A 22,002-nucleotide genomic window follows, 5' to 3' on the forward strand; every position below is an offset into this window, starting at 1 on the left:
GACACTTTTATAAAAAGAAAGGAAAAGTTAATGAAATTAAAATAATCCTCAAATAAATAAATGAAAAGGACGAACAGAAAAAAAAATCTCACGGTGCAAAAATCCAGACACTGTAATCTTGACTGTTGCGTTACTTTTTGCTAAAGGCGAGAAGGAGGGCATTATCGGAATGTTAAAAATGTTTTTTTTTTTTTTTACCAACGTCGGAAACAATTAAAAAAAAAACCAGAGAGAATATAATAGGCGACACATATGTGACTGCGAAGCAATCGTGGCAACGAAGGGGCTATCCCTACGAGAAAATGTTCTCCCGCCCTCCCGCTTCTTGAATCCTCATCCCATCAGCAAAAGCGAAGCCCCCCAATTATAGAGAGAGAGACAGAGACAGAGAGTCAAAAGCGGGAGTGAAGAGGAATGTAGTGAGGCTGCCTCTCTGGAAATGGACACACCAGAGAGGAACCAGATCGGAACCCCCATCTCCAAATTTGAGGTTTCCTTTGTTGGACTTTCTCTCGAATTCCTTTCTCTCGTGTTTTTATTTCGGCTTCAACTTTGGGTGTTCTCTGTGGGTTTCATGGTGGTGTCGAGCCGATTCATGGCCAAGGGGGGTTTACTTGGTTTTGGGGCTGCTTACTGTCGACCGTGCATATGCTTGGTTCGATAGTGTTGTGGGTTACTCTTGGTTTTTGGTGGGGTTGGCTTTTTTTGGAGTTTGAGGTTTTAATTCTCGTCATGCAAGATATAGTCCACTTATGGGTTGTTATATTTGGACTCTGCTTGACAAATCTTGTTCATGGTTCTGTGAATAATGGTATAGATCTCATACCAAGTTCAATTGGGAACTCCTCTAGGTTTTGTACTGGCTTTTTGACTAAGTCTTACAAATTATCCAGCAAACTGGAAAACCGTTACAGTTCTGCTTTGTTTCCTCTACTTCTTCTTTTGAGAGTATTTTAGTGAGCAGCCAATTTTTTAGGCTTGAATCAACTGTTTCTGAAGTTAAGTGAAGTTTTTGACTCAAACTTACTTAAGTGAAATCTGCTAATCTCAAATTAAAGTTTCTCTAACCGTCTCCTTTGGTGTTTATGTCAATTTTCCTGTAAGCTTTATATCAAAAATATTTGGATGCTCATGCTTTCCTCTGTGCCATAAATTGCGTCTATGATGTATATATTATATTGTTCGACAAGTAAACCATGTGGATCTGGTATATTTTCAGATTATCTATAGTGCACTTCTTCATTTGGTGTTGGTTGGGCTTCTTTTGGTGTCTGCATGGGATTGTGCTTTATTTCTCTGAGTTTGATTATATTTTTATGCAGGATTCACCCGTCTTCAACTTTATCAATAGTCTTTCTCCTATAAAGCCTGTTAAGTCTGTTCATAGTATTCAGACTATCAATTCACTCAGTTTTTCATCTCCTCCATCCGTGTTTACATCACCCCATGTCAGCTGTCACCGGGAATCTAGATTTCTCAGGAGGTAATTGTAATTTGCAATAGCCTTTTTAATGTTCTTTTAAATTGTTAGTTGCAATTTTGTGTGTTCTTTCATGACCCACTAGTGATAGCTGCTATTTCTCACATCAGGCATAACGTTATAGATGCATCAAAGCACAAGGTTTTGTCTGAAGATGGGAAAAAAATATGTTCAAGTGAAGAAGCTCTTGCAGATTCTACTCATACATATCATAATTCAAGTGAGCTACAAGGAAATGCTGATCAAGGGATTTCCCTGGAAGATTCAACAATTGAGCCATCTAATGAGCACTCAGACTTTCCAATTGAGCTACCACAAACCTTAAAATATGATTGTGGTAGCCCGGCATGTGATCCTCCACCTGGTGGTGATGAGACAAATTCTCTTCTGGATTTGTCAAGTAAGGCAGCATCAGATGTTGCGTATGTTGATGAAGCCTGTAAAAAAAGTTCACCCGAGTCTGAAGTGCTACTTCCAGGAATATGTCAAGCTGAGCCAAGAATTGGAGGCCCAGAGTGTGACTGGGATGGTTTACTTTCAGATGCTACTGATCTATTAATTTTCAACTCTCCTAACGAAAGAGAAGCTTTAAAGGGTTTAATGCAAAAATCATTTGACCCCACAGGACGGTTTAGCAATTTTATGTCTCAGTTGCCACAAACTACCTTAAGTCATGGTGAGAGAATGCGAATTTTTGATCCAGCTACTTCTGGTTCAGAACATGAAACTGAAGATCATCCTTCTCAGCCAGAAGAAGTCATCGACAATGATCAGGCACAGGACAATCTTGCTAACGCTGCTGGGATGGGTGGTAATCCTGATAATACGTTGGATAATCAGGTAGAAGTGTGAAACTTTGTTTGAGTGCTCTGATCTGCTTTAATGTATATGTGTTTTTCATGCATGTCATTGCATGGTTCCATGTGTTTTTTCAGAATTTCGCTGATAATTCACAAACACAGAATAGTCTTTTGAGTAGCTGATTCTTTATCTTCATGCATTTAGTGTCCAAGAAAATTGTTGATTTTATCTTCTATGTGTGGTAATTACTTCATTCACAATATGCCTTCATTCCTTACAGTGCCCTTATATAACATAAGTATCCCAACAGACATTTTCATGTGCTGTGATTAAAGACTGGTGTTGATATTTACCTTTGTTGTTTGTGATTAAATAATCTTTATACCTTTTCATTTTTGGCAAATTAAGTAGCATTTCTAATTCTTGCAAAATCCTCCATGAATATTGTTTGTACACAAGGGCTAAGGCATCATGCGTGTCTTAATTGGTTGGGCAAATAAGTCATTCTAAATGAACCTTTATCATGTGATCTTGTGTAGCTTGTTTCAATAACACGCCATGGCATACGAAGGCGTTGTCTAGATTTTGAGATGGTTGGGGGAAGAAGGAAGAACTCCAATGATGGTTCAAATAACAGTAGTTCTAGCACATTACAATCTGATGAGAGAAATGTTGCTAATGATAAGCAGCTTCTTCCTGCAAAACGCAACGGTAATTCACAGAAGTGCATTTTGCCTGGAATTGGCTTACACCTGAATGCTCTTGCGAGTATAAAAGATTTCAAAAGCTTAAAAGTTGAAAATACATCTTCTGGAAGACAACTCAGCCTGCCAAGCCCTGCCTTGCAACAATCCTCTAGCCAAGAACATAGTCTAGCATTGGTGCCTTTATCAACCGAAGGAGATTCAGATCTGCCAGACAATGGGATTCAGCCTGCTGAAGATTGTTCCCAGCCCTCAGGATATGCCATTGATGAAGATTTCAACCAGAATAGCCCCAAAAAGAAAAGGCAAGTACAGTTGTTACACATGCTTCTGCTTGATCAGCCCTATTATTTATTTACTTTTTTTTTTTTCTAGAAAGTTATGCTCTCTTGTTTCTGCATCAGACTGATGGCAAATTTGATTTGCAGGCGTAAGTTGGAGCCAGCTGGGGATGGTGAATCTTGTAAGCGTTGTAATTGCAAGAAATCCAAGTGTTTGAAGCTGTAAGTTGAAGTTCAAATTGCTTACTCCTTTGTTTCTGGTGACGTTAGGTTTTATGCATGTTCTGACATGGCCTGCATTTAAATCTTTGCTCTTTTTCTTTTTTCTGTTTTTAAATCTGAGATCTATTTTGGAAGGTAAGGATTTTGAACGACTTATTAAGTGATTTTTCCTCCTCCATGGTCACACATTCTGGTTAATGTAGACGAGTGTGGATATAATATTACTGAGGCCTCATCATGTTGAATCAACATTGGTTAATGCAACTGCCTTAATATTTTTTTATTTCTTTTTCTGTTTAAACCTATATGAGATCAATGAAGCAGACCATTGAATTTTGAGAAATTATAATTTTTCCAAAGGATCAGGTGATCATGCTTCTTTGATGATATTTCTGGGTTCTCCAACTGGTATGAATCTTCAATGCAGCTTCAAATGTAATAGATGTACTACATAAATACGTCAGCATATAAAAGGCTAGAATAATCTGCACTGTTTGTCTTTTTGTCTTGAAATTTTCACTAGTTGAAAAGATTTGAAAGCCATGTATATGCATGGGGGGGAACTTTCTAGTTGTGAAAACTAGCTCATGAAATTCTCTTACAGTATTATCCAGTAGAACTCCCTCTACCATTTATCAGATTTTGTGCTAAATTTTTGTGTTATTTGCATCCGTGCACCTACATGATCAATGACAATGAGGAAAAAAGTGAAAAAAGAAAGAAAGAAATGTCTTTATAGTGATCAGAACTTTCTTTTTAATAGTCTTTTTATAATTTTTATCAGCTACTGTGAGTGCTTTGCTGCTGGTGTCTACTGCATAGAACCTTGCTCTTGCCAGGATTGCTTCAACAAGCCTATTCATGAGGATACTGTTCTTGCAACTCGCAAGCAGATTGAGTCTCGTAATCCTCTAGCCTTTGCTCCTAAAGTCATTCGAAGCTCTGATTCTGTACCTGAAATTGGGGTTAGTTATCTAATTTCAACTCTGATTTCTCATTGTTGAAAGTTGAGGCACATTTTGTTCTGTATTAATTATTTTCTTTTTGCAGGATGATCCCAACAAAACTCCAGCTTCTGCACGGCACAAAAGAGGATGTAACTGCAAGAAATCAAGCTGCTTAAAGAAATACTGTGAATGCTATCAGGTTTTCTCCGTTGTGATATCATATATGCCTCAAATCTCAGTTGTAATTTGAATTACAATTGTCGTTTTCTTTTGAAGGGCGGTGTGGGTTGCTCCATTAGCTGTAGATGTGAGGGATGCAAGAATGCGTATGGTAGAAAGGATGGTAAGTCAGCCCTTAGGTTGTAGATGATTAGAATGACACGTTGCTGATCAGGACCTTTAGATTTGCTTCTTCAATTCTTTAACCACATGCATCAAATGATTTGTCGTGTGTCATAGTTCCTTCGGTTTCATGTCAAGTTCTCTTTATTCAGGTTCCATTCCTATTGGAGTAGAGGCTGAGCCAGAAGAAGAAACAGAACCATCTGAGAAGGCTGTGACTGAAAAATCCTTACAAAAATCCGAGATCCAGAACAACGAAGAGCATCTGGAGTCCACACTTCCCACAACACCATTACGAATGTGCAGGTTTGGTTTGTTGTTTGCCCTTTTGTTGGTTAATAATAGAAAGAACTGATTATGAATTCTCATTCGTGTCTTTTTCAAATTTATGTGACAGACCATTGCTTCCTCTATCCTTTTCATCAAAGGGAAAACCACCACGATCCTCTTTCATCACTACCATACCAGCTTCTGGATTGTACGCCAGCCAGAAACTTGGGAAACCCAGCATCCTTCGGTCTCAACCCAAGTTTGAAAAGCAGTTTAAACCCGTTTCCAATGACGAAATGCCGGAGGTTCTCCGGGGTGACGGGTCTCCTAGCATCAAGACATCATCTCCTAATGGCAAGAGGATCTCCTCTCCTAACTGTGACTTTGGGTCATCTCCCAGTCGCAGAAGTGGCAGGAAGTTGATATTACAATCCATCCCATCATTTCCTTCTCTCACTGCTCCTCACCTTTAGAATGGGAATCGTTTTGCTTCTTAGTTAGCAACCCCTTTTCTTTTTCGCCTGTTTCTTTTCAATTTCTCTGTATTAGAAACTTTGCGTAGCTGTGTGCATAATGAGCTTGCTTTTATGTTGGAGATGTTTTCATAATCTACAACTTAAGTTGTAATGTATAATATGTTGGGAGTATTTAGATATAATCATCGCTTTGATATTTTCTAATGCATTTTTGTTGTCCTGAGTTAGGAGAAATGGTTATATAATTAAGTTCCTACAGTTCATGTTGGGATTTTCCTCGTTGATGTTCAAGTTGTCAGTGGTACTTGTTTGCCATGTATAACTTAATGAAAGTTTAATGCAATAAGCATTAAATGTTCTTTTTTTCTTAATGGGCATCGTTCTGCAGGATTATTGAGGGTAAGGCTTGATTTTGTTCATTGCGTTGGTGGAAATATATAGAAATTTCCATATTTCGTATATTTGTTTAAGTGATCATCAGGTGGGATTGATTGGAAACTGAATTTGAGGATGAAGGAGAATCATTTGTAGCCAATTTGATCCAATTTGTGTTGAGTTTGGTTGATCTACTTTACTGGAAATAATTGATCAAACTGAATGAATAATCAGGTTCAAATAAGTTGGCTAGTTGTGTGCATCCCAATATCAATAAATCAATATGAATAATCCTGTGTAATAATCTATATCAAAAGGTTTATAGCTTATAAATAGTGAGACTCGTTTTAAGCTACATGCAATTACACAGGGTTTATTCTAGTTTATACATAATATATATCTATATGCGGTGTTAAAAATTGAACAGTTCACACAGTTTAAGAGTCAAGTACAGTTAGCTCATTTTTAAAACTGTGTAATACATATAATCCACACTAGTATAATATGAAAACTTAGGATGTGTAATTCTTTAGACTCTGGGCAATATGCATGCGGCTCACTTGAGTTTTAGGGTTAACACTGCTTGATTCTTATAGTTTAACTTCATTTTAGTATTGATTCTTATAGTTTTGAGTTATAGGTTTTTGTTCTTAAAGTTTTTTTCAGTCTAAAATGTAAATCTTTATACTTTGATAAGAACTTAAATCATTTTGCTTTATAAAAGACCAAAACTAATAGTTTGAAACCGTGTGAAGTAAAACCAAAATGAGAATAAACTATAAGGATTAAGGACCAAACATTTTATTAACCCTAACTTTTGCATCAAATGTGAAAGAAAAGAGAAAGTTTAAGGCGAAGATTGCTAAAACATCAGGGAGTTACTAATTTGCCGTCCCAAATTTCTTACCTAGGATACGTGTTCTGTCTTGTTCAATGTCATTGACCAATAATGTTCAAGTATCTATCAATAAAGATTGAACTATGTTTTTTTTAGTTAGTTACTACCCTATTTCTATTTGACCGCGCTACACATTGCTAACATTAAGAAATGGAATAATTGGGATTCTTGAGTAACCGATTGAGCTGCTAAAGTAACAAAAGTGGTGATAAATCCCATCAGTAAAATAGGGCCTATAGAGAGTCCTCTATTTCTTTCTTTCTTTCTTTTTTTTTTTGCTTATGCAGGGTATCCACCACCGGCAGAAGTGACTATTCCCTTTGCCACAGGAACCTCCACTCAAGGACGAACGGCTGGCCACAAGAGCATTTCCATGTCTAAGGGTGGGATTTGAACCCCCACCACTTGGTTAAGGGACCAAGTGAGGTTACCATTAGGCCACTACCGCGTGGTTAGAGTCCATCTATTTCAAATCTCCAATAAAAAAAAAAATTGGATTCATTTATAATTCTCCATCAATTGGACTAATGGATCATCCAATTGGAAATGATAACAAAAGGCATGGGTTGTTATAAGGAGATTCGTTAAACATATAAACATAGTATACCATCTAATTACCTTATTTCTTCCATGATAAGAAGATTAAGGAACCCCCAGATATTGGGAAAACTACAACTATTGTTAATAAAAAAAAATTATGGTAAAAATAAGATACGTTTCGACCAGAAAAACTTGTCCTCAAAATGGAAAAGATTTTTTTCCCCGTTTTGAGCACAGGTTTTTGTCATTAAATCAATAGTATTTGTATTTGGTTTTTTGAAAATATCAATAAGTTAGACCCATGCTTTGAGTTGTTTCATGCCAAAAGTTACTTGTACTCGAAGCTCACAAACAAAAAAGTGCATTAAATTGCTAACAAGAATTGATTTAGTTGGTAAGGAGCTAACTCATAACCCATAAAGTCGTGAGTTTAAATCCTGCTGTCAATATGAGAACCTTGTTGATGGGCGATCTATAAGTACCTTTGTAAGCACTCTCTAAACTTGGAGGCATGTTTTAACTCTTGTGAACCCTCCAAACTCGACTCATCTAAACTTTTATTTCACCAAAAGAGGAAAGAAAAGAAATGCATTAAATTGATAATTTTTTTCACATTTATTCTTATTAAAGAAAGTGTTAAAAATATGCTTTATATTTCTTCTCGCCTATTTACTTTCTCTCTCTGCATTTATCAAGTCAACATGGGTAAAAGAGAAAAAAGCTCATTAATTACCTTACAAATGACTTATATTTAAGAACAAATTTTTTCTCTATAAGCGATTTATAAATAGGAACATAGGGGTATATTACTCTCTCTCCAAATAAAAGTCATATTACTAATATGTGAATACTAAAAAAATTACTTAAATTAATTATTCATAACAAATGTGTGTTAATTTTCTAAAACAATCCTTTTTTTTAATCTTATGTATATTAACTACCCTTGATGGAAAGCCCTTACCATATGTAATCAATAGAGATATTATATTTAGAATCAAAATAAACTCATTATCTAACTCTTATATTTGAAATCAGAATTATTTTGTTGTCAGGACTTTGACTAGTTAAAATGTGCCCCTCAAAGATACATCTTCCCAAAGTGAGGCTTAGGGATTAAGATATGATTTTAGGAGTGAGAGGCTGTACTTTTAAACACATTTTGGCGTTGGTTGCCATCCTGGATTTGGCCACACACATATATACACTGATACACAAGAATAAATTGATATGATGATACCGTATAATGATATAGAAAGCCATAGTAAGTATTCTTTTTAATCAATCCTCCACACTATAACAGAAAAGTCATTTAAAATGTTGAATTGACCGTGACGATCCAATTAGTGCATTCGTTTGCCTCTCAAGAGACATGATTTGAAAATGATATTTCAATCTTTAGTAGAATGCTTTTTAACTTACTGCAGCATTGTCTTTGTTGATCACATTATTACTTCTACAGCATCACCAGCCCTTTTGTTTGGGTTGAACAAAAGGCTAGAGACATATGTATTCAAAGGACAATTATAAATGTAGGGGACCAATATAAATCCAGTGTATCAAGAGTTGAGATTTTCTTTGGAAAATTAATTTGCCTTGCAAACAATTGCTTTTCACTGGGAAACTTCTACACTAAGCTTTGCCTTCATTTGATGTCTTCCGGAAACAACATTTTAAGTGTTGGAGAGACATGTCTTTTGGACCGTGACAAGGAAGAAACTCTTGAGCATTTATTCTTCTCTTGTCCTTATACTCAAGCCTTATGGTTTAGATGCTTTTCTATTAAAATTTCTGTGGAGATTTTTTAGAATTTCATAAGCTGGTTAACGTCAACCTTTGTTGTTCTCTTGAATAAGAAAGGTCATATAAATCTAGTTCATGGGATTATTTGCTTGCTTAATATGATTTGGAGGAAGAGAAATAGGGTGTTGTGTGAAGGTAGAAAGGACTCCTTTCTTTCAGTCATTCGAGATTGGAAATGTCAATTTCTTTGCTAAGCTTCAAGTACATTGACAAAGCTGCGCGAATTCAACGGTTAGCTCCCTCTCATCTGGCTTTACAATCCAATGATTGGGATATTTTGTTGTTTAAAGTTTAAAAGGCTCCATAAACATTATTGCCATGGTATCACTTGTCTTAATAGGAAGCTTATGAGGAAATTACTTCGGAAAAATATAACGATGGCGGGTCCTAACTTCCACTCTAAATACCTTAGGGCATTTTTCTTTTAGATTCATCAATCTGCTCTGCTAGACTCTGGGACCTACTCTGTGTTGGGCATTCACCGCGTTGGAAAATGATTCATGCAAATTCCTTCTGGCCCTGAGAAGCCTCTCACTATTATCTGGCAGGAAATTCTCACTCTTTTTTGTAATTTCTCTTATGCTACTATTAATTCTAAAGATTGTTTTTTGAATTTTGGTTTGCTTACTACAGTAACTTTTAAACTTGCTTCATTTGATATATTTCATTTTGTACTTGCTTCAAAAAAAAAAAATTAAGCGTTCCAACGTCTCCAATCAAAATATACAAAAACATAAGTGGAAGCACTCTCTCTCAAAAATCACTAGCTCCCCCACAAATTCTGGGATTTCGCTCATTTTGAGAATATGCCTTGGGAAATGCGAAATGTCTATTAGTAACTTATTTGACGATGAAGACTTGCTTGAATAAGCTTTTTCTCCGCCTAGACTTTTGGAGAAAAAACACCACCGCATAAGCCAGAAAATATAACAATGGTCTGGTGGAGGAAGTTAATTTATTAGGGTGTTTAATGCTCTTTTAGAATCTTTACCAACCTCGATTTGCCCCTTTTCTCTCCTCACTTTCATGTCTTTTATCCCTTATCTCTCCATTTTCTTTTCTCTCTAGAAGTTCGCCATCACCTCTTCTCCTTTATCTCTCCCCCCGGGCCTGTACTCTTCCTTTTCTCTCAGCTAAGGGTGTTTTGATAATCATTTCCCTAACTTAAATTTCCAAAAATCAAATAAAATAAAAGTCATTTTTGCCATAATCCGAACACCCTATAATCGTTTCCTAGCCGGACTGTGTAGCAGCTCGGATACATCTGAAGACCAAGGTTCTACATACATACGCATCTAATGTGTAACGTGTTTTTTGAGAATACACTTCAAAATGTGCGCAACAAGCTTGCCTCACAAACTCTGAAAAAAGTAGCTAATCAGTTCACTTCATACCCGTCTAGCTCTGCTGCATTCATATTTTCGTAATTTGCCCCCTTAGCTGTGGGAGGGAATGATTCTTGCTACACAAAAATCGTATAAGCTGATTTAATAGAGAAAGTGCCATTAATCACCGAACTGAGATGGCAACATCAGCTCATCATATCATGTATCCCCTGCCATGGTTAAAGCTTAGATTATATAGGGTCCCTACCCTATTATTGGTTTCGCACATCTTGTTTCTCCATTATAAAGGTTTTGGAAAGAGAATAGAATGGAATTGACGTTTTCACCACAAAATAGATGCGCTTAAGACGTCACGTAAAACTTGTATGAACATATCCAAATCGATTTTCTGAAACAATAACTTGAAACTCCTTTAAGATTACTTTTTAAAACTTGACTTGATTGCTATAAAAGAAACAAGTACCAAATCATTTCAAACAAATACTTATCACTTGTTGGGTTACTCCAAAGTCATATCACCCTCCCCGAGCGACCCCTCATAACGGATTTGACTTCGTAAAATTATTACCAACCATTTGACAAAATCTCAAGTAATTAAAGCATGCAAAGCAATTTTTCTTTGGGTCTTTGACAAAACGCACATAGATTTAACAGTGCAAAACTTATAATAACCGAAACAAAAATGGTTCGCTGGTTTACATAACACTGAACCTTTTAAAGTTAAATCTCAGTAAAGGGAAGAAAAAAATACTGGAAACCAAAAATAGAACACCTAAATGGCAGCAAAAACCCGATTAAGCCCCAATGACTTCGGTGGGAGCCTCCGCCATTGTCTCGTCTGCAGGTCTCTCAACCTTTACACCCAGGTCTTCTGTATAATCACCGTGAACCTACATGGAAACAAAAATTATAAGGCACCACAAACACAATAGCATGGCATGATAATAACACCCAAAAAAAAAACAGGGAATGTTTTGCATCACAAACAAGATGTTGATTATGGTATCTAGGTAAATAAATGAAATCCGAGAAGATGGGATTCAAGGGAAGTACCTCCATGAGTTTTCCGAGGTCAAACTTAGGAGCCTTCAAGATCTTGACCTTGCGAATGAACACGTTCTGCAGAGGATAGATGCTTAGTGTTGCCTTCTCAACGTCCTTTCCAATCACCTCAGGGATGAACTTGCGGACCAACTCTTTCAAGTCACAGGAAGTTGCGTGGTGAGTCATAATCTCCCTCATCTTCCTGCGGATCTGAAAATATACAAGATGCATTATTAAATTGGCAACCTCATAGGTAAGAACTCAATATATATTTCCCCAATAACTAAACTACCGTAAAATACTATCTTAGGGCATACCTGTCTGATCTGGCTTGATTGGGCATAACAGGTCCTCTTCACCTGGTTGGCACGCCTCTTGGTGAATCCAATGCAGAACATCCTCAATGTGTAGTTGTCAGTGGTCTTCACGTCCACATGAGCTTCAATCAGAGTTTGCCATTTGCGAACCAATGACCTCAACTTATCAGTTGTGAAGTCCATTCCCTAGATATTGGAAGAGAAAGTTTTAGATGCATTAAAAGCATTCAGGTCATCAAAGGAAGACAAGTTCCAGCCAGCAATCATACCCAGAAATTTGTGAGAACATTCTTCCCTTGAACATCTTCAGCTCTCAACCTAATCTTCCTGTATGCGTCGTCCTCAGCACCTTGAAGATCAGCCAATGAGACCTCAAACACTCTGTGCTTCAGCCCTTCTGAGGCAATCTATCATTTGCAACAACCGCCATCAATAAGCATAAGCCAGAACTTTGCAAAATTGCATGTACTCTTCAGAACATATCTTTAACGTTAGCATTCTAACTTACACGTAGAATTAAGAATGGAACAACCAACTGACAGTACCACAGATAAGCCATTGTAGTTTAGTATAAAACAACTAAAAATGTCTAGATTCCGTAAGTCACAGGACATCGCCGTACATCGTCAATTGTCTTTCAAGTACGTTTCATAATATGCTTTTAAAAAAACCAACGAAATTCCCAAAATAGCTTCTCCAAACAAATCAAAGCTATGTACAAGATATGCCCCTTTGGAGAAACATACAACACAACATAAAGCCAAAGCATTTTTATCCCAAAAGACCAGAGCTATTTCCCAACGTTCTAAGATCCCAGCAGTAATCTAATTTCTCCTTCCAGATTACTCAAAGTAAAACAAGGCTATGGCAATGCAATGCTGATAGAAAGGGGAAACTAGCGAGAGATAATACGAAGATTATATTTACTACAACACAAATCACGAGACTTTACTCCGAGGTTTAGATTCAGAAGAAGAATCCTACTTCCGTAGAAACTGAAATCAGAGGAAACAAGAACGAAATTACCTTGGTACCCTGAGTACGAGTGACGAGGGTCTTGCCCACATTCTTAACATGGAAAACAGAAGGAGCCTTGATATCATACCAATCCTTCTTTGCAAACGGATCAGCTCTGAAAGCCAAATTACCAAAAGAAGAAGACAAAAACAACGACACAAATTAGAGTCGAATACACATCGATAATACAACAAGATTGAGACTTGAAAAGAATTAGATGAACACTTACGCCTTCTTCTTTCCTCCCTTCTTTCCCTTGGAAATTCTCTTATTCTTTCCGACGGCCATGGCTGAAGCTCGAAGTGTGCAGAGCTTGCGCTGCGAGCGGCCGTAATACAAAAAGCACACAAAACCCTAAAAGCCGAAGTGGCGCGCTTATATAGCGTTATCTTTCTTTAGGGCTTTAGAAACAGAGATATTGGGTTGGGCTTTTACCAAAAACAAAAGAGATATTGGGCTCTGCTTTAGCTTGTGATGAGCTTAATCCAAGGAGGCCCAACCTTTTCATCGGACAGATATTCTCTCCCCATTCCCATTTCCAATTGTTGATTGTTTGTTTATTTTATTCCAATCTGTTTTATATGTATGGGAAAGATTACTTTTTGGAAAATTATTAATTTTAGTCATAGTTATATGTTCCCTTGACGTATTAAAATACTTACAAGAATAATGTAATTATTATATATCATTATGTTTTTATTATATTGAAAAATATTGATTAACATCATCAATAAAAAAAAAGGTACAAAATTTCAGAAATTGGGAATTGATGAAATATGGAATGATGGATAATTAGGATTTTATCTGTATTTTTAGGGTTATTTTATTGTGATTATTTGAATAAGAATATTTTAAACATCTATTTGATTAATTAGGATTTAGTCGACTTTCTTATCATTATCTTTATTATGATTCCTTTAGATTTAGGAAAAATTACCAAAAAAAAGACTGCTAAAATTGAAAAATTACACATAAGGATCCGTTTATAAAAATTATTATCAAAACCCATACTAATGTTTTAAGGAGTCCCAATTTACAATTTTTCTATTTTAGTTGTCTTTTTTTACAATTTTCCCTTAGATTTATTTATTTTCAATAAAATAAGATATTTAGATTAGCTAAATCTGATCATTGTCTTCTAGCTTTAAGTTTGATTTAAATTATTATTTTATTATTTTTAAAGCCTCTTTAAATAGAGCTATGACTCTTTAATTACAAGCAAACTCGATTTGATTATTGAACAAGAATTCCAGTTTTCCGCTCTCCTCTCTTTTTATCTCCCCACTCTTTTTTCGTAAGAAAATTTTTTTAAAAAAAATCAACAAAGCGGGCAGGAAAAGAAAAAAAAACAAAAAAGAAAAATGACCGGGCCAGTGATTGTTCTTTTTGGGCCTAAAGCCAGTGATGGCCCATTGTATCATAAATGCTAATATAATTAGTGATGGCCCATTTGTATCATAAAAGCTTTGTTGAGAGAGACAAAATCCACTTCGGTGATCTCTACGCTTCGGGAGAATTAGTCCCTAACTATTGGTTAGGGGATATCACCTGGTTTCTACCAAAAAAAAAAGCAAATTATTTTGGAATATGATGCAAAGACTTGGACTTGAGATTAGCCAAAAGGGCTAGTCTCTCATAATATAATAGACCCAAGTTTAAATACTCTTAGAGATAAGTATTTACATTTAATATTCGACAACGTTTAGAATAGAATTGCTTTTAATTTTAAAAAAAAAAAACATGTGCCTAGCACGCAAAAATGGAGCCTTGATAGCGATGGTCTTGCGAAAATTAAGAATATGCTTGCTTTTCAATACCAATATGTTTCTCATGAACAAAATAAGGCAGTAGATGGGTTAACAAAGAAGGGCCTTGAGCCTGTAGCATTCGGAGTCAAATTCCTCAATACTTAAGGGTGCCGGTGGAAAAAGATTGCTTGGATTTTAATTCCCACTATTTAATACTTGACTTCCCATGTACTAATGGGCTTAATCATTCTTCTGTATAAAAGAAACTGCCAACATTAAAATATAAAGTAAATATATATTCATTATCGTAATCTTATTTTTCAAGTGTATTAAGTACCATCGGGAATCAGAGCCGGCCCTTCAGGGCTGACGAGCTTAAAAGGGATGGCCCTCCAAGGCTGAAATTTTAAAAATACCCCAATTTGCTAGGCCCAGTCCTTAAGCTACAGGGCCAAGATTGGCCCGCGGGCTTTTGGCCCATTAAAAAAAAATACTATTTTTTATATTTATCATATTTTTTTTATAAAAATATAAAAATAAACCAATGAAATTATTAATAAAAGACATAAATATGAATAAAATTAAGTCACAAATATAAAATATTATCATATATAAATATTCATCAACATCTAAGAACATCTAAAACATTCATTAACAAGATAACAACATCTAAAAGTTTTATCTATAATGCAATTGTGCAATAAATAAACACTATCATTAATCTTTTGAAACTTCATCATTACTATAATTAATTACTTTTCTTCATAAGTATGCTTTTCTTTCGTAACAAAAATATCAAGTTTTTCTTCTTTATAAGAATTTTATTTTTAAATTTTGTAATCTAACTATTATTTTACTTTAATGTGAAAAACATTGTTGTTGAAACTCATGAATTTCTAATTCAAATTATAGAATCACAAGTTATATAAGTATAAAAATATTCTATTATCAAATATATATAGTTTAAAAATATCAACGCATATAATATAAATTAAATCATTATTAAAGTCCAAATTAACCCATTTTTTAAAAATTTAATTGGATAAATTATTGTCTAAAACTAAATTTAATTTTAAAATGATAATAATAACTGAATATTTAAAATATTATTAACAATATAAAAAATTAATAACATTAATATTATATAAAAAAATTTTAAAAATAAAAAAATATAAAAGGGCCGGCCCTTTTAAGCCCTCGGCCCTCCAGGGCTTATTTCTCATTTTAAGAGAAAAATATCAAGCCCGGCCCTCATAATTTCAGGGCCTAAATAGGCTAGCCTGACGGGTTGGGCCCGTTTTCGCGACTCTAGTATTAAGCACTCTAATCATATTTTCTTAATGCATGCAATACTCAAATGTTATTTTTTAGTTATATTCGGCACTCTAATCTTCAGGTTATTAGATGCAATATAAATAAAATTATGGTGCTAGATGGACTATAAACAAGGCCATGATACTGCATGTTCTGAAAAACAAAATCAGAATGTTAGATGTATTTTGTTCGGAAATATATTTGCTTAGTAATTTCTTTAAGCTTTATTTTTTAGATAAAAACTTGTATATTTTAAAGATGCCCTAATGAATAGGAATATTGTTGTAAGAAATAAAATATGATATAGGAAATATGAGTAAACTGAATTTGATATTTAGGACTAATATATTGCTGATAAGGAAGTAAATTATATATCTAATGGTTAATATATATATATATATATATATCTTATATTGCTGATAAGGAAGTAAATTATTTCTTTACATTGGTAGATGGCTAAAAATACTATATCTAATGTTTAATATAACACCCAAATAACTAATTTAGGGAGATTAAGAAAGTAAAATAAATTGCTTGAAAATATTATATTTATCATTTTTTAAACTAATTTGCTCAACTCATGAACTGATATATAATCTAATAATATACATACGTATTTTAGAGAGATCATGTAACATATGTCATAATTAAATAATTTTTTAACTTTTTTAATTTTCTCATATTAGTCAGTAAAATCTTATATTAAGGACTAGATGTAGTAGAAAATACTAGCTTGTAAGCTCATTTTATTGTTTCCTCTTTCCTTTCGTTTTTTAACTGAATTTTTTTTTCACAATTTAATTGGTATTGCTTCTAAATATAATAGATTAAATTGGTTATTTATTATTATGTAAAAAATATGCGTGGCATTTTTTAAAATACCTTGTTTTTAATTTTAATGAGGCGTTACATGCAAGAGACAGAGAAAATTAAAAAAAAAAAACTGTGAGATTAATGAGAATAATATCAAGAAAAAGAGACAAAGAAGACTACTGCAAAAGAAAGGATTGACATATTACTTTTCCCTAATTATAATGAAACTTAGTAATTTCAGATTTTTTTTTGGGTGGGGATTCTCCCAATTTGTAATTCTATTTATCCATTTTTTTAATTGAACATAATAAAATGTCCCCTCCCTTCCAATCAAACAGCTAGTTAGGGGATTTACTAATATAATTTATATAAAATCAAAACCTTAGTTTAATTGTTTCGTACAACTCTAATGATCTCATTCAAAAAATCTTTTTTTGGTCTTATGATACTGCCTAGGAAGTTTAAAATTTTCTTCGTTAAAAATGAAACTATGCAGAAAATGGGATTCACTTATATAATTTATACTTGATCAATCCCTGTTAAGGGAGCATCTTCAAATTGACTGATTATAGTTTTTGCCCAAAAAAATTGACGAATTATGGGATGGTAGGTTGTATATCCAATCACCTTTTAATTCTTGATAGACTCATACCAACCCACATAGACGACCTTAATAGGCATTATGTTAAAAAAATAAACATTTATTATCATGAGCATACCTAACTGTAAAAATAATTATATAAGATTCACCTAGGTATATAGTATCTTGTCGGTGTCTTGCTTCTGCACTTTTTCAAGAACATTATGAAATCAAACTTAGACTTTTGATTTACGTCAAGACCAGCCATAATTACAAAGAACAAGTCTTCCATGCTTTAATACACATATATTATATTATGTTATGTTATGTCAGCCCTCTCTCTCTCTCTCTGTGTACGTATATATATTTTATGTGCAGCATTCTCTCACGTTGGTTTGATTCTAAATTTTTTATTTGAAAATTTAAAGTTTTCTCTCCATTTTTACTCCAATTAAATACATATCTTGATATTAATCATCACAGAGTCTTTTTCAATCTCTTCGCAAATAGGGGTATAATTGAGAAATGGATTATATTTCCAACCTATTTATTATTTTTAATTAATTTTAATTAACATTTTAATTTATGTGATTTGGTTAGTTATTACTTATATATATATATTTTTATATAGCATTGAAGAGAATATATTGTGTTTACCAAACTCGTGCTAATACTTTTGGAACTTTCATCCCCCTTTTCCTACACACCAGCAATATGACTTTCAGGGTTTCAGAAAGAAGATTCCACATTAATTAATTATATTGTTTAAATTATTTATGCAGGCGATTAACTAATCAGGTCTTTTACCATTAATTAATTTGTCTCATGATTTTGGTACATTGACTTTATAGAAGAAACATTCTGGATACCTTCTTGTGTGTGTGTGTGTGTGTGTGTGTGTGTGTGTATTTTCTTTGAAGTGGGGAAGACTGAATTTGTGATCACTATTGTTATTTTTCATTTAATTTATAAACTAGAAAAAGAATAAAAATTAAAGGAATCTTGATACAAAATAAACATGTAGATAAAAAATATTGTAGAGTTGAGATATTCCCATCACCTAGCTAGTTAAATTTTATTCCTTGCTTAATTTCGTAAAACACAAACAACGTAAATGTATCGAAGATTTCAAATTAAAGAAGTCATATGGGTGATCTCATCTAACGTAACTAAATAAAATGCATAACCTTTATCCTAGTTTTTTCTCAAATAATCAAATCAAACCCCTCTCAACATCTAGATAAAAAAATTAAACATATTTTTGTCTATATTATATTTATTATCATACTTTTCATAACTTATGAATAATATGATTTTATTAATAGTTTATGTACAATCTATTGATAGATATTAGGTGCTTATATATTTACAATTCTTGGCTTGTTCATAATTAATCTTCAATTTGACAATAAATTAAAAGAAGAAGAAGAAGAAATTGACACACACACACATATAATAAATTTAAGTGATAGGGATGTATTTGGTTTTGTTTTTGATAGGGATGAGGCAAAATGAAAATGCATATTGTATATTTATATATCACCACTTGCATGATTAATTAAGAATTAATTCTCGTACACGTTACAAACGAAGCATGTAAATATATTTATTTGGTGAACTATTTTTGTTGAAGAGTCAAACTCAATGCAAACAATGAGAATGAAGTGAAATCTTCATTGTATTCAAAGATGCAACTAAATTTATATACGAATCTTAATTTGGTTTGACTTTGATTGGCTTCGTATCGTCCTTCGTGATATTATGTTAATTAATAAGAGAAAATGAAAGGGCTAATTAAATCAATAAGTAATTAATTAAAGTAAATATATATCTCAATTTAGTTGCGTCAAGCATTCTAGAATAGACCATGCAACTAATTAAGCTCTGTCTGTCTAGGTTCTACCTAATCCCTCTCTCTACAGAAATTTTGAAGCTCACCTACTCATATCGAAGACCCAAGTGGTTATATTCCACCGTTTAATTTGGGCAAAGAATGAGACCAAAACTCACCAAATATTAGTTGCAACATTCCCATGATTAATAGATCTATAATGCATTTAACTGAGTTGCATTGTTCATGACTTTTAAATGGATATTGTCCAAATAAAGAACGGTTCAGATGATAAAGATTTGACCCATTACCCTAAACTTATAATTCAAATCCCATTCTTTATATATGCAAAAGCTTTTAGCCTGTTTGTTTTCGCTCTTTGTTTTCTTGTTCTCAAAACAATTTTATAAAATTGTTTCTTAAAACAAGTTTTGAAAACAAAAATAAAAGAATTTTTTTGGATAATAATTTTAAAAAAATCATGTTTGAAAAAAAAACCCATAAAGAATCACACTTAATAGGTGGTAGTTGTCACTAGTAATAATAAGAAGCAGATAGTAGGTAAGAAGAGAAGAAGATTTCTCAAAATTTTTCAAAACAAAAAAAATAAAAAACACAAAAACAAAAACAAGAAAACATGTAAAAATTGTTTTGGTTTTTTAGTTTTTAAAAATATTTTTACTGTTTTTTTTTTTTTTAAAACAATCAACTAAAAACAAATTACCAAATAAGTCTTTTTTTTCTATTTTGAAAAACAAAAATTATTTTCAAAACAAGAAACCAAGCAAGCATTTTATTACTAAGTGATGTGTAAGTGCCTTTGTACACACATTTTAACCCCAAAAGCTTGCTTTGGCTTTTGATGAGTGCTAAAATCAAAACACATCTCACCTAAACGTTCATTAGATAAAGTAAAAAAGAAAAAAAATTAATATTATTATTGATCATCACGATTCAACTGAATTTTGGTATTGACTGCTGTAGTTTCAAATCATGGCTTTTTATAGTTATGATTTCATAAGAACTTGATCTGAGTTAATGCTGCTGAATATAGAAACTGAAACTAAAATTTGTCTGACCTTATAATAAGTTTTGGTTTTCATCATTCTTGTACATTTAATGACTTTTGGTTTTGATTTTTACAGTGTTAACTTTTAGTTAATATATGCCATTAAACTCAATTCAAGTCATTATGAAACTATATGAGAATGAAAAATCATAATTTGAACTTCTAGGTACTAAAATCAAAATGCGATCAAATTATAAAAGCCAACAATAATATTAACAACAAAAAAAAGATATTGTTCTCTTGTGACTTGTAAGAATAATTACATGTGCTCCATCAATTATGAACAGAAACAGTGATAAGATTTAAAAAGCCAGGCAACTATTGAAAGAGAAGATGGAAGTAAGAAGAATGAAAGAAGCTTGCGGGAAAAAGCAATTGAGCGCGCACTTGGAAGCAGTCTCGTCTGATAAAGTGCTTTGTGAAAAACGTTGACAATTTAATTGACTCTTCGGTGTTTAAAATCTTCATCACGAATGGCCAACAATTAATTGATGATTGATTTGAATGAAATTGATATTGGATTTTTTGAATTTGAAAATAAAAATAAAAAGGTTAATTATAAATTTGTTTTGAAAGTTATTACTTACCCTAGGCATGCGGAAGTCTTTTTGAAATTTAATATTATTCTGAAAATTTAAAATCATAGTAATTGTGCTATTTATTTTTAAAAAAGTAACACTAACTATTAAAATAATAACATTAATAGTTAACGTTTTTAACAATAAAGGATAAAATTGTTGTGATTTTAAATTTATAGGGCAATATTAACAAAAAAAACTCTAGATACCTAATGTTGATGAGTGAATACTTTTAATGCAAATTTACATCCTACGCCAAAATGAGAAAGAGGTTAAAATTTAGTTCTAATAATTCCAATTTTATCCGAAATTCCCTAAAAACTGAAACTTCAACATCTGCATCATAGTTGCAAATCATGAAAGTAGCGGTAAATTTTCCAAGAGCTTACAAATGATAATCTACTAAGTTTACGTCATTTCCAACTCATCAACGCGTAATATTAAAACTCAATTAAGTTGGTCAGTTAGACTAGTAAATTGACAAACCAATCTTTTAGCTAATTTAGTCAACATTTTTACACACATTGATCATATTGAATTTTCTACTTTTTCCTTTTGAAACTGGGTTGGTCAGTTATTCGTGTTTTGATAACCCTGTTTGTTTAAATTTTACATATGAATTATAACTTTGTGATCATTTACCTTTCTTTTTTTTTTTTACTAGCGTGATCATTTACCTTTACTAGGAGGTGTTTGGCAACCGCGAAAAGTCATTTTCAGAAGCACTTTTTCACAAAACGAAACAAACTTCTCTACATATTTATTTCGTAAATTGTAAAAGTACTTCTGAAACCATGGTTTGGTTTCCATCCAAACAGCTCTTAGTTTAATAACCAATCCGCTTTTCATTATTTTGCATCAATGATATTTTGAATAATTTTAGGGTTTGTTTGGTTGGAGGCGAAGAGAGGGAAAATGAGCCTCTTCCCTCATTTGGTTAAAAATTTTGGAGGGGAAGGGAGCTAAAATGTCCCCTCCCCTCCCTTCCCCCATTTTAGCTCCCCTCCAAATTGAGGGTTTTTGGAGGGGAGGCAAATTTTTGGACCATTACACCCTTATAGTTTTTTTAATATTCTACTTCTACCCATAAAATATATTATTATAATATTTATTTCAAATAAAAATATATTATCCTAAGTAAAAAAATAAAAAATAAACATTATTATAATTAAAAATATATTATAAAAATTATTTAAATAAAAAATTATA

The 22,002-nt window shown here is 33.1% G+C and overlaps 2 protein-coding genes across 3 annotated transcripts; one reads left to right on the plus strand and one right to left on the minus strand.

The window, feature by feature from the left end:
• Positions 1-279: 279 nt before the first annotated feature.
• Positions 280-5,731, plus strand: LOC114752966 (protein tesmin/TSO1-like CXC 2). Of its 2 annotated transcripts, XM_028941640.1 has the most exons (10): positions 280-490; positions 1,323-1,483; positions 1,591-2,320; positions 2,821-3,290; positions 3,414-3,488; positions 4,273-4,453; positions 4,539-4,634; positions 4,712-4,778; positions 4,930-5,083; positions 5,175-5,731. In XM_028941640.1, the coding sequence occupies exons 1-10, from the start codon at positions 440-442 to the stop codon at positions 5,518-5,520; spliced, it is 2,331 nt and encodes a 776-aa protein (XP_028797473.1). In that variant the 5' UTR covers positions 280-439; the 3' UTR covers positions 5,521-5,731. The 2 variants fall into 2 exon arrangements, with proteins under 2 accessions (XP_028797473.1, XP_028797474.1); XM_028941641.1 differs by lacking the exon at positions 280-490 and having other exon boundaries at positions 1,327-1,483; positions 1,674-2,320.
• Positions 5,732-11,108: 5,377 nt separating this feature from the next.
• On the minus strand, positions 11,109-13,202 carry LOC114752968 (40S ribosomal protein S3a). Its single transcript, XM_028941643.1, has 6 exons — positions 13,090-13,202; positions 12,870-12,975; positions 12,113-12,250; positions 11,844-12,029; positions 11,536-11,736; positions 11,109-11,372 (listed from the first exon to the last, which is right to left on the minus strand). Exons 1-6 carry the CDS (start codon positions 13,146-13,148, stop codon positions 11,277-11,279), a joined length of 786 nt encoding a protein of 261 aa, XP_028797476.1. The 5' UTR covers positions 13,149-13,202; the 3' UTR covers positions 11,109-11,276.
• Between the last annotated feature and the right edge of the window lie 8,800 nt (positions 13,203-22,002).

The sequence above is a fragment of the Neltuma alba genome, unplaced genomic scaffold, assembly GCF_004799145.2.
Source record: "Neltuma alba isolate B1F8T4 unplaced genomic scaffold, ASM479914v2 tig00007617_pilon, whole genome shotgun sequence".
Lineage (NCBI taxonomy): Eukaryota > Viridiplantae > Streptophyta > Magnoliopsida > Fabales > Fabaceae > Neltuma > Neltuma alba.